We start from the raw sequence: 12,584 nt of genomic DNA, 5'->3' as shown, positions 1-12,584 counted from the left end.
TACCACTGTGAGCTGGGACTCAGACTTGGGGCTGGCTGACTCCCAAACCCATGCTCTTCTTGTGTGCCCCAAAACATGTGGGTTAAACAGAGGGGAGTGATCCTGGAAGAGAAATCCTCAAGGTAGACTTCTGCCATTGCCAGAGAACAAAGGACCTGGCTGTGGACAGAGCACACACCCATCTGTGGACTTTGTGCTTTAAGATTTACCCCCTCCATCAGGAGAGGCTGGAATTTCTAAATTGTGTCCCTGACATCAGTTGTCTGTGTATATTCTGTCCCCTTACCTGTAACACTGAGGTTCCATGAGGGTGGTGTCCATTAGTGACTAACTTCTCAGGGAGTCCAGGAAGAGGGAGGGAATAGGACTGGTCCTCAATTCTACATAAAGTACAAGAGCCTTGTGGATGCTGCTGGAAAGCTGTGGGCTGCAGGGTCAGAGCCACCTCCCCAGGAGGCAATGACCATGCCACCAGGAATTGAAACTGGAGCTCCACTCTCCTTTCTTTGTTCTCCAACTGTTTTTTCTGCCCCAGGACTCTTGATGCTGCTGCTGTTGACATTGGGAGCTTCAGCCCAGAACAGTAGAGGTGAGTTTGCCCAGACTTAGTGACATAAGCTAAGGAGAGCATGCTAGGGTCTGGGTTCTGCACCAAGGGGGAAAGGAGGCTTATTCTCCAAGTGAAGCTCCAAGATAGTCTTCTGGAGATAATAGAAACTGTTTCTTCCTCCATAAATGTCCAGTCTTCTGTCCTTTCCTCTTCTGATGGCAGCCATCCATCCCCTACCTTCCCCTGCTCTACTCATGGACCCTTAGCTGGCAGCTGGCTTCATCCATTCCTTGAAACTTCTGGCTATGGTCTCCATCCCCACTGCTAGTTCCCCCACACCTGTCCTCACTGGTGACCTCTGAAATCTCCATGGGTCAATGCCATCATGTGTCACTGTTCTCCAGAATTCAGTTCTTTGGGGAGATTTTTACCAGTCCCTTGGAGATTTGTGATGGTACAGGGGTTTGAGGTGGTGGAGAGGCATGGAGATGTGGGGGGAGACAGGAAGGGGGCCCTCAGTCTTGAGAGCAGCACACAGCACTTCATCAAGGAAAAGAGAGAGGTGACAGGACAGGGGGAGTACGAGGGAAATGGACAATCAGGTTTTCATGATCAATAAGTAGAGTGTTGAGAGCTTACACAGCAGAGCTGGGCTACGTGGGTTCAAAGTCCAGCTCACCACTAATTACATCTGACATGTAGGAAATTATTTCTCCTCTCTATGCCTCAGTTTGCCTGTCTGTAAATTGGGGACAATCATTGTACCTACCCTCCATGGATGGAGTGAGATTTAAAATTCACGTGTGTGAAGAACAGGTAAAGACTAGTACAGAGCAGACTGTCAAACACAAGTTATTATCATGGTCACTACTGTTATTACTGTGATGATTCTCATAGCACAAGGAAAGGGGAGAGTAATGGAATCAACAGGAGGGAAGAAACACCCAGAGCCTAGAAGCTCAGCCACTCCACCTGGCATGAGCTCACCAGGAACTCCTGCCCCCTCAGGGTTATAGTTTCCCAATTTAAATTTCCTCCAACTGTGCACAAATTTCCCTTTTTCCCACATATTCACCGACAGTTGTTATTTCTTGTCTTTTTTATAACAGCCATTCTAACAGGTGTGAGATGATACCTCATGGTGGTTTTGATTTGCATTTCCCTGATGATTACTAGTGTTGAGTACATTTTCGTGTACCTCTTGGCCGTTTGGATGTCTTCTTTGGAAAAATGTATATTCAGATCCTCTACCCATCTTTAAATTTATTAATAGTAATCTTTAGAGGGTTTTTTTTTTTTTGCTATTGAGTTGTATGAATTCTTTATATATTTTGGAAGTTAATCCTTTATGAGATAATATGGTTTGCAAATATTTTCTCCCAAATTGTAGATTGCCTTTTCATTTTGTTGATGCTTTCTCTTGCTGTACAGAAGTTTTTAGTTTGCTATGGTCCCACTTATCTATTTTTGCTTTTGTTGCCTTTGCTTTTGGTGTCAAGTCCAAAAAATCATTGCCCACACCAATGTCAAAAAGCTCACTCCCTGTTTTCCTCTATGAATTTTATGGTTTCAGGGTAGCATCATTTTTTAAATTATCAAATTTAAGCTCAAAAAGATTGAGTGACTTATCCAAAGTCTTACAACCAATAAAATGGTAGAAGCATGTCCAGGTATAAAGCTAGGGGGGTTTTAAGTATTGGTGAGGATGTAGAGAAAAAGGAACCCTCATGCACTGTTAGTGGGAATGTAAATTGGTACAGCCACTGTGGAAAACAGTATGGAGGTTCCTCAAAAAATTAAAAATAGAAATACTATATGATCCAGTAATTTCACTACTGGGTATTTACCCAAAGGAAACAAAAACACTAATTCAAAAAGATATACGCACCCCTAACTTTTATTGCAGCATTATTTACAATGCCCAAGATATGGAAGCAACTCAAGTGTTCATCCGTAGATGAAATGATAAATGAGATGTGGCATCCATCTGCAATGGAACATTACTCACCCATAAAAAAAAGATCTTGCCATCTGCAACAACATGAATGGACCTAGAAGGCTTAATATCAAGTGCGGTAAGTCAGTCTGAGAAAGACAAATACCATATGATTTCACATATATGTGTAATCTAAAATATAAAACAAACAAAACCAGACTCCAATACAGAGAGCAGAGGGAAGGTGGCAGGGGGATGGGCAAAATAGATAAAGGGGATTAGGAGGTACAAACTTCCAGCTATAAAATAAATAAGTCACAGAGATGAGAAGCACAGCATGGGGAATATAGTCAATAATTCTGTAATAATATTGTCTGGTGACAATTGATGTCTACACTCATCACGGTGAGCACTGAGTAATGTTTAGAACTGGTAAATCATTATGTTATACATCTGAAACTAATATAACACTGTATGTTAATTATACTTCGATGAAAGTATATTTTAAAAAAGAAAGCAGGGGCGCCTGGGTGGCTCAGCTGGTTAAGCGACTGCCTTCGGCTCAGGTCATGATCCTGGAGTCCCGGGATCGAGTCCCACATCAGGCTCCCTGCTCAGCAGGGAGTCTGCTTCTCCCTCTGACCCTCCTCCCTCTCATGCTCTCTGTCTCTCATTCTCTCTCTCTCAAATAAATAAATAAAATCTTTAAAAAAAATTAAAAGAAAGCAAACATTTCTAAAGTCTTTTATATTTGAGTATATTTGACACACAATGTTACATTAGTTTCAGATATACAACATAATGATTCGACAAATTTATACATTATGCTATGTTCACCACAAGTGTAGCTGCCATTGAATCAACACATTGCTGTTACAATAGCATTGACTATATTCCTTATGCTGTGCCTTTTCTTCCCATGACTTATTCATTCCATAATTGATAGCCTGTATTTCCCACTCCCCTTCACCCAACCCCCAGCCCCCTTCTCCTCTGGCAACCATCAGTTTGTTCTCTGTACTTAAAGGTCTGATTCTGCTTTTTGCTTGTTTGTTTTATTCATTTGCAGTTTTTTTTAGATTCCATTTATGAGTAATATCATATGGTATTTGTCTTTCTCAATCTTATTTCACTTAACATAATAACCTCTAGGTCCATCCATATTGTCTCAAACGGCACAATCTCATCCTTTTTATGGCTCTGTAATATTCCATTGTGCATATACCACATCTTCCTTATCCACTCATCTGTTGACGGACACTCAATTTGCTTCCATATCTTGGCTATTGCAAATAGTGCTGCAATAAAAAACAATAAAAAAAAATACTTTGTAAGCTAAAGAGCACTATGCACAAATAAGATAGTATTGTTTATTACTATTTAAATCATTTATTTTTATGTACTATACAGTGGCTAACTGAACATAATAAAAAAAGAAAATTAATTTCAAAGATGACTATTATTATGTATTAAATTTACTGTTGAAGATTAAAAATATAATTTAAACCATAAATAAATTTAACAAAAAAAATCATTTATTTTGCCCCTGAAATAATTTTTTAAGTATACAAAAACAAACTTTCAGGGGACCTGGGTGGCTCAGTCAGTTGAGCTTCTGACTCTTGATTTCAGCTCAGGTCATGATCTCAGGGTCCTAGGGTAGAGGCCCAAGTCAGGCTCCCTGCTCAGTAGGGAGTCAGCTTGTCTCCCTCTCCTTTTGCCCCTCCTCTGCTCTCTCTCTCTCAAATAAAATCATCTTTAAAAAAACTTTCACAATCCAGGAATTAAGTTATACTACATATCTGCTTAAGAAATTATACAAAATTAGAAGTGTATTTTAAAATTCTGTTATATATGAATATCTTTTCAAAACATTTAAATAAAGGTAACATAATTTTAACCTAAAAAGAAATAAGTCAATCAGAGAAACACAATTATCATATGGTTTCATTCATATGTGGAACATAAGGAATAGTGTAGAGGATAATAGGGAAAGGGAGGGAAAACTGAATGGGAAGAAATCATTGAGGGAGACAAACCATATGAGACTCTTGACTCCAGGAAACAAACAGGGTTGCTGAAAGGGAGGTTGGTGGGGGGATGGGGTAACTGGGTGATGGAAATTAAAGAGGGCATATGATACGATAAATAAATAAATAAATAAATAAATAAATACTAATAATGGATTGATGAAATAACCTTAACTTTAAAACAACACAGTTGTTAAACTATGATGAAAAAGAAAAAGAGGAAAGGAAGGAAGGAAGGAAGGAAGGAAGGAAGGAAGGAGAGAGAGAGAAGAAAGAAAGAAAGAAAGAAAAAAGAGAAATTTCAACCTCATAAAGAAAATCAACTATTTTTCTCAAATCAGAGAAACAAAAATTGGGGCACCTGGGTGGCTCAGTCAGTTGAGCATCTGCCTTCAGCTCAGGTCATGATCCCAAGATCCTGGGATTGAGCACCGCGTCCAGCTCCCTGCTCAGCGGGGAGCCTGCTTCTCCTTCTCCCTCTGCCTCTGCCTGCTGCCCACCCCCCAGGGGGATTTTAAAATCTTTAAAAAAACAAAAACAAAAATTGTTTTTCCTTTAAGATGAAAATAAATACAACTGGAATAAAGGAAGCTGGAACTAAAGTTTGCTTTAAAAAACATTTTATAATGACACTGAAGAGGTTTTTTTATCTTTTTTTTATGTTACATTAATCACCATACATCATTAGTTTTTCATGTAATGTTCCATGATTCATTGTTTGCGTATAACACCCAGTGCACCCATTCAATACGTGCCCTCTTTAATACCTATCACCAGGCTAACCCATCCCCCCACCCACCTCCCCTCTAGAACCCTCAGTTTGTTTCTCAGGGTTAGCCTGGTGGTGGGTATTGAGGAGGGCACATTCTGCATGGAGCACTGGGTGTTATGCACAAACAATGAATCATGGAACACTACATCTAAAACTAATGATGTAATGTATGGGGATTAACATAAGAATAAAAAAATAAAATAAAATAAAAAATAAAACCTAAAAAAAAAAAGAATTCCTCATATCACTGAGGTCATATGATACATGTCTTTCTCTGATTGACTTATTTCGCTCAGCATAATACCCTCTAGTTCCATCCACATTGTTGCAAATGGCAAGATTTCATTCTTTTTGATGGCTGCAGAATATTCCATTGTGTATATATATACCACATCTTCTTTATCCATTCATCTGTTGATGGACATCTTGGCTCTTTCCATAGTTTGGCTATTGTGGACAAGAGGTTTTTATTCAACAAAATAGGATCATAAAAGAAAATTCTAATACTTAAAAATGGTTAAGATGGAAAATTTTGTTGTGTGCCTTTTACCACAATAAGAAAATAGGGAAAAGTGGGAAAATATACAGTTTTTACACCAAGAAATTCTTTCATGTACTCAAAATAGTCTTAGATGCATATATATTGGTAAGTAAAGGAAAAATTCCTAATATGTTTAAAAAGATAAGAAAAAAAGACCTCAAAATTTACCAGAGTTTGTGTAGTGGACTTATGGGTGATTTTCTATGTTTTCATTTTTTTTACATTTTCTTTGTCCTTCTAAGTAGCTGTGTGTCATTTAATATTTGAGGGAAAGTAAATCTACCATGGAAGAAAAGGTGGTGTTCTGACTCCTGCCCAGCCCCTCCATGCCAGAGAGGTATCCCTAGCAGATCTCCCTGCATTTGTGTATCTGTCTCATGGAGACTCATGGCTGGGTGAGCACGGCAAGGAGCCCTGCTGATGGTGTACCTGGATCCCAGCTCCTTCCTGGGAGCACGCCTGTCAGGTTGAGGATTTCTCATCATCATGTCTTCCCCTCCCACATGCCTCATTCCCACCTGTCTCCCACTCGACTCCACCCCACCCAACAACCTTGAAGGCAGGTGTCCAACCATTGCCACCCTCTGAGAAGAGAGGAGGACAGTCCCATTGCCCAGATGGGGGTGAACACAAATGTGTCAAGTGTGCGTCTTCCCATATCCTGTCTTGTCCTGGTGCTGACACCCACAGTCTGGACCTGGGGCCTTAGAAGGGATGTCCACAAGTTCAGGTAGGAAACTCTGCTCTGGGGAGCCCAGTTGCCTGCTCTGACTCAGCAGGATGTCGTGAGTTCTTTTAAGCTCTAAAAGTCTTTGGTCCCCTGATTAGCATGTACAGGAGAAAACATTCTTCCCTGCATTTTGATGCATTCTTGTCTTGCTGGCTCTTATTAAACTGTTATTTTTAGCCAGTGATGTGTAGCCCCTGCTCTATGGGTCCCTGAGCTACTCAAAAGGACCTGGTTCATGGGACTCTTTCCTCTCAGGTTTAGGAACAGGAGGCCAGGAAGCCACCCTGCAATGACTCAGCTATTAGCAGCTTCCTGTTGCTTCTTCATTTCCCATCTATTATGGGCTCTAATTAAAGGGAATTCCCCCAGAGACATCCTGAGGCATCTGGAAAAGGATTGACATTGGGATTTGAGGAAGTATTTAATGAGGATTGTGAGGTGTACTTGGACCACTGTGAGAAAAGTGGGTAAAAACCATCAAAGGGTGGGGGCTTGACCATCTGCTTCCATCCTTGGGGGTGAATGATGAGTATCACCCTGGATAGCCCCTAGGCCATGACTCCCTCCACTGCCTCAGAATTGACTGAGAGCCCATGCCCTGACTAGAGCCCACCCCAGGTCTCCAATGGTGCCAACAGGACCACAGGGGAGGGTCTGGAGCCTGACTTAGTGCCTCTGTTTTTTTTCACAAGGCCTGCAGAAAGGGGTGCAGACCTCCTTCCTGCCCCCATCATAGCACAGCAGAGTGTCTGAATCTAGGTGCCCTCAGGCCCAACCAGAGAGCAGAGATGAGCAGAACAGTGAGCAGGCGTTTGGAGCAGCTGGCTCCAGCTCAGACCTGCCCCAGGTGTACCACCTGGCACTTGCATCCATCCAGACTTCACTGTGGGGTCAGGCGGCAGACCAGGGCCTCTGACCTGGGGGAACTTACTCCTTTGGGAAGTGATCCTTTATCTTGTTGTATTCCAGACATTAACATGTGTGAACAACCCTTGAGAAGGTCCTGTGCAGCCTACGCTGACTGCCAGGGCATGGATGGCAGGTACTGCATGTGTGGCCCGGGACAGGAGCTCATTTCTGAGACAGTGTTCAGGAATGAGAGTGAGAATATGTGTCAAGGTAAGAATGGCTTTGCACCTTCCATCTCCCCATCCATGAGGTCTGGGGTCACTCAGCTCACTTTCTCCAAGCATCAGAGAGATATTCTGGGCACCGACCTGTGTCCTATCCCTCTCCAGACCCCAAGGCTCAGATCCTTCTGCAGAGTGCCACTCACACAATTTTGGAATGTCTCCCTTGCCATGTGGCACTTTATTTTCAGAAAACAGAGGGGTGGCATCCAGGATACTTCACAAGCTCACAGTGCAATATCGGTTTCTTCTGCTTCATCAATGGCAGCCAGGATGAGACCTTCCCTACCTCCCTGGAATCCACACAGGCTCGGCCACACCAGGATGGACCCAGGAACCCTGTCCAGAAATGTGGGAAGTGGGGAGATTCAAGGGTAGGCCCACCTTCCCTGGCCATCCCTGCCCGTGGCCAATAACCCCACCTGGAGAAGGCTCCTCCTGGCACAGTGAACTGGCTTCTTGGCCTCCCAGCTCTAATTCCCCATGCAAGGCTCTGCCCTGAACCTCCCCGATAATTTTAGTTTATAGACCTGTGGGCAACCCGGGACCAGGAAGATGTTGTGTGGGGCTGGGCAGAGTGATGTGGACCACCCTACACACACACTCTAAAATTTAGGTGAATGGAAGATGCTGCCATCTGGACTGGATATAAAGAGAAGGGACCATTGCCAGAGGCCTGAGCCTCTTCCAAGGAGGTCAGTCAAGGCCCCACGTTGACCCAGACCATCAGGGACAAAAGATGGAGGCCAAGCCCCATTCAGCTAGGCCCAGTGTGTGCATCCCTGGTGGGAGGCCAAGGGCCAAGAAGACAGAAACATCTGCCACTTCTTGCCCATCAGCACCTACTCCCCTCTCCAACCACCCTGCCCTCACCCACTGCTGGCCTTGCTCAGATGCGGATTCTCACCACTTCCTGCCCGTCCAGGGGATGCCTTCACAGGGATCCAAAAAGGCAACTCCACTGTCCCAAGGCTGCCTGACTGGATGTTAGCCCCATTGTCTACCACAGCCCTGGTTCCCACTGTCCAGGTGACCCTGCCTGTCCAGCATCACTTTCATTCTCTTGACTCTTTGCCTCAAGCCCCTTAAAGGGCCTGGCTCAGGTATGGGTCTTGTCCATCTCCGTGGAGCTGGAGTCTCAGAGTTAGCATGGATGGGAGCATGCTCTCCTGCCAGGACAACGGAGATACCAAAGGTTATGCAGGCAGTGAGAATCCACCTGGGGAAAGTCAGGACAAAGGCCATAGCTGGGAGTCATGATAGGTCCTGGTCGGGAATGCAGCATTTCCCCTGCACGTAGTTCCCAGGAAAGCCCACCCTGGACTTGTTCAAGTCTTCAGGTTGGGACTCAGGTGGCTGTGACATCCCCACCCCATCTGGAGTAAGCTGAGGGCACCAGGCTTGACAGATTGAGAGGGCTTGGGCCACTTCCATCCACATCTGGACAACAGACCATCTGGCCACACTATTATCCCATAGGATGCTCCATGTGAAATAGAAAAAGCACCCATTCACCATGGAGGAGAGAAAGGGCCTTCTCCAAGCAGATTTCTGCTATTGCCATAGAACAAAGAACCTGCATATGGGCAAGACACATGGATTGGAAGAGTTTCTCCTTCAAGATTTACTCCCCTCGGAGGGAGAGACAAACCATGAGAGACTATGGAGTCTGAGAAACAAACCGAGGGTTTTGGGGGGGGGGAGGGGGGATTGGTTAGCCCGGTGATGGGTATTAAGGAGGGCACGTACTGCATGGAGCACTGGGTGTTATACGAAAACAATGGATCGTGGATCACTACATCAAAAACTAATGATGTATTGTATGGTGACTAACATAACATAATAAAATAAAATTTAAAAAAATAAATAAATAAAAATTAAAAAAAAAATAGATTTACTCCCCTCCTTTGGGAGAGGTTGGAGTTTCTACGTTGTGTCCCTGACATCAGCTGTCTGTGTATATTCTGTCCCCTCACCTGTAGCACCTGGGGTTCCATGAAGCCTGTGGTTATCCTTGACTGACTTCTTGGGGAGTCCAGGGAGATGGAGAGGACAGGCTGAGTCTTGGTTCTGTGTGCAGTATAGGAGCCTCTTGGATCCTGCTGGAAAGCCATGGGCTGCAGGCAGAACCACCCCCCAGAAGGCAATGACCATGCAGACATGGGTTGAAACTGGAACTTGACTCTCCTCTCTTTTTCATCTGTTTTTCTGTCCCAGGGGTCTTAGTGCTGCTACTGTTGACACTGGGACCTGTACGGAAACTGAAAGGTGAGTCTGCCCAGCCAGCCCCATTGGTGACATGAGCTGGGGAGTGCATGCTGGGGTCTGGGTTTTCTCACCAATAAGGGGTAGGGAAGGGAGCTTATTCCACAAGTAAGTCTCACAGGTGGTCTTCTGGGTATCCAAGAAGCTGCTTCCTCCTCCCTAAATGTCCAGAGTTTTCTGAGCTCTTCCAATGGCAGCTATACCTTCCCTCCCCTCCCCTGCTCTATTCCTGGACCCCCAACTGGCAGCTGGCTCCCTCCATTTCTTGAGCCTTCTGACTGTGGTCTTCGTCCCCACAGCCTCTGCCCCCACAGACTGTGCTCAGTGGTGCCCTCCGAAATCCACGTGTGTCAATGCCACTGCCTGTCGCTGCTCCCCAGGATTCAGTTCTTCATCCAGGGAGATCTTCACCAGCCTGTTGGAGAGTTGTGATGGTACAGGGGCTTGGGGTGGTGGAGAGGCACGGAGACGGAGGGGGGAAATGGTGGAGCATCCCAAGCCCTCAGCCTCACTGACGGCAGCACCCACACTTCATCAAGGAAAAGAGAGAGGTGACAAGGCAGGGGGAGTATGAGGGAAGCGGACCATCAGGTTTTCATGATCAGTAGGTAGAGTGTTGAGAACTTACACAGCAAAGCTGAGCAATGTGGGTTCAAAGTCCAGCTCACCACTGATTACATCTGACATGTAGGAAATTATTTCTCCTCTCTATGCTTCAGTTTGCTTGTCTGTAAACTGGGGACAATCATTGTACCTACCCCCCATGGATGGAGTGAGATTTAAAATTCATGTGTGTGAAGAATAGGTAAAGACTAGTACAGAACAGACTGTCAGACGCAAGTTATTATCATGGTCACTACTGTTATTACTGTGATGATTCTCATAGCACAAGGAAAGGGGAGAGTAATGGAAGCAGCAAGAGGAAGCAACAGAGCCTGGAAGCTCAGGGTCTTCTAGCATAAGCTCACTGGGAACTCCTGCCCCCTCATGGTCATTGTTTCCCACCTCGCTCCTCACAGCAGCCCCATGAGGCAAGCAGAGCTAGCATAGTTTTTATTTTCCACCTACACCCATTTTGCCCACCCCCACCAATTCCTCCCCACCTCCAGCACCCACTCATCTCTTCTATGAGTTCTGTTTTGTTTGTTTTTAGATTCCACATATAAGTGAAATCATATGTCATTTATCCTTTTCTCTCTAACATATCTCACTTAGCATAATGCCCTCAAGATCCATCTGTGTTGTTGCAAATGGCCAGATTGCCTTCTCTTTTATGGCCGAGTGATATTCCCCTGTATACATACACCACTTTTCATCATCTATTCATGCACTGATAGAAACAGGTTGTTTCCTTATCTTGCTTGTTATAAATGCTGCAATGAACATGAGGATGCAGATATCTTTCCAAGTTAGTGTTTTTGTTTCCTTCAAATAAATACCCAGAGTGGAATTGCTGGATCATATAGTAGTTCCATTTTTAATTTTTTGAGGAAACTCCAGATTTTTTCTCACAATGGTTGCACTAATTTGCATTCCCTCCAACAGGGAGCAAGGTTCCCTTTTTCCCACATCCTCACCAATACTTGCTATTCTATCTTTTTTATAATAGCCCTTCCAACAGGTGTGAGGTGAAATCACATGGTTTGGATTTGCATTTCCCTGATGATGAGTGATGTTGGGTACCTTTTCATACACCTGTTGGCCATTTGGATGTCTTCTTTGGAAAATGTCTATTCAGATTCTATGCCCATTTTTAAATTGGATTGTTTAGGTTTTTTCTATTGTGTTGAATGAGTTCTTTATATTTTTTGGATGTTAATCACTTCTCAGATATATGATTTGCAAATATTTTCTCCTAAATTACAGATCACCTTTTCATTGTGTTGATGGTTGCCTTGACTTACAAAATCTTTTTAGTTTGGCGTACTCCCACTTCTTTTTTTTTTTTAACTTTAGTTTATTATGTTAGTCACCATACAATATATCATTAGTTTTTTGTTTGTTTGTTTTGTTTTAATTTACATTTATTTCACTGAATACTGTTGGCAATGAAAATTTTTCGTATTTTTTTTTGTGGAAAGAGCCAAGATGTCCATCGACAGACGAATGGATAATGAAGATGTGGTATATATATGCAATGGAATATTATGCAGCCATCAAAAGGAATGAAATTTTGCCATCATTAGTTTTTGATGTGGGGATCCACGATTCATTGTTTTCATGCAACACCCAAAACTCCATGCAGTACATGCCCTCCTTAATACCCATCACCAGGCTAACCCATCCCCCCACCCCTCTCCCCTCTAAAACCCTCAGTTTGTTGCTCAGAGTCCATAGTCTCTCGTGGTTCATCTCTCCCTCTGATTTCCCCCCCTTCATTTTTCCCTTCCTTCTCCTAATGTCCTCCATGCTATTCCTTATGTTCCACAAATAAGTGAAACCATATGATAATTGACTTTCTCTGCTCGACTTATTTCACTTAGCATGATCTCCTCCAGTCCCATCCATGTTGATGCAAAAGTTGGGTATTCATCCTTTCTGATGGCTGAGTAATATTCCATTGTATATATGGACCACATCTTCTTTATCCATTCATCTGTTGAAGGGCATCTCTGCTCTTTCCACAGTTT

At 43.7% G+C, this 12,584-nt stretch overlaps 1 protein-coding gene across 3 annotated transcripts; it reads left to right on the top strand.

Annotated features, from left to right (window-relative positions):
• Positions 1–17: 17 nt before the first annotated feature.
• LOC102745361 (uncharacterized) lies at positions 18–12,491 on the top strand. 3 transcript variants are annotated; one of them, XM_081810710.1, is made up of 5 exons: positions 18–589; positions 2,457–2,625; positions 7,529–7,678; positions 9,907–9,957; positions 10,254–12,491. In XM_081810710.1, the coding sequence occupies exons 2-5, from the start codon at positions 2,592–2,594 to the stop codon at positions 10,526–10,528; spliced, it is 510 nt and encodes a 169-aa protein (XP_081666836.1). In that variant the 5' UTR covers positions 18–589; positions 2,457–2,591; the 3' UTR covers positions 10,529–12,491. The 3 variants fall into 3 exon arrangements, with proteins under 3 accessions (XP_081666836.1, XP_081666834.1, XP_081666835.1); XM_081810708.1 differs by lacking the exon at positions 2,457–2,625; XM_081810709.1 differs by lacking the exon at positions 18–589 and having other exon boundaries at positions 611–2,625.
• The last annotated feature ends 93 nt before the right edge of the window (positions 12,492–12,584 follow it).

This window comes from Leptonychotes weddellii, unplaced genomic scaffold, assembly GCF_054177405.1.
Source record: "Leptonychotes weddellii isolate Sample4059 unplaced genomic scaffold, ASM5417740v2 HiC_scaffold_3412, whole genome shotgun sequence".
In the NCBI taxonomy this organism is placed as follows: domain Eukaryota; kingdom Metazoa; phylum Chordata; class Mammalia; order Carnivora; family Phocidae; genus Leptonychotes; species Leptonychotes weddellii.
Note: the sequence above shows the minus strand (reverse complement) of the source record. Positions and strands in the feature narration are given on the sequence as shown.

Coding starts and splice junctions, on each gene's coding strand:
- LOC102745361 (XM_081810708.1), top strand. CDS start 460: ATGACCATGCCACCAGGAATTGAAACTGGAGCTCCACTCTCCTTTCTT. Junction 590..7,528: donor TTCAGCCCAGAACAGTAGAG/GTGAGTTTGCCC, acceptor GTTGTATTCCAG/ACATTAACATGTGTGAACAA. Junction 7,679..9,906: donor GAGTGAGAATATGTGTCAAG/GTAAGAATGGCT, acceptor TTTCTGTCCCAG/GGGTCTTAGTGCTGCTACTG.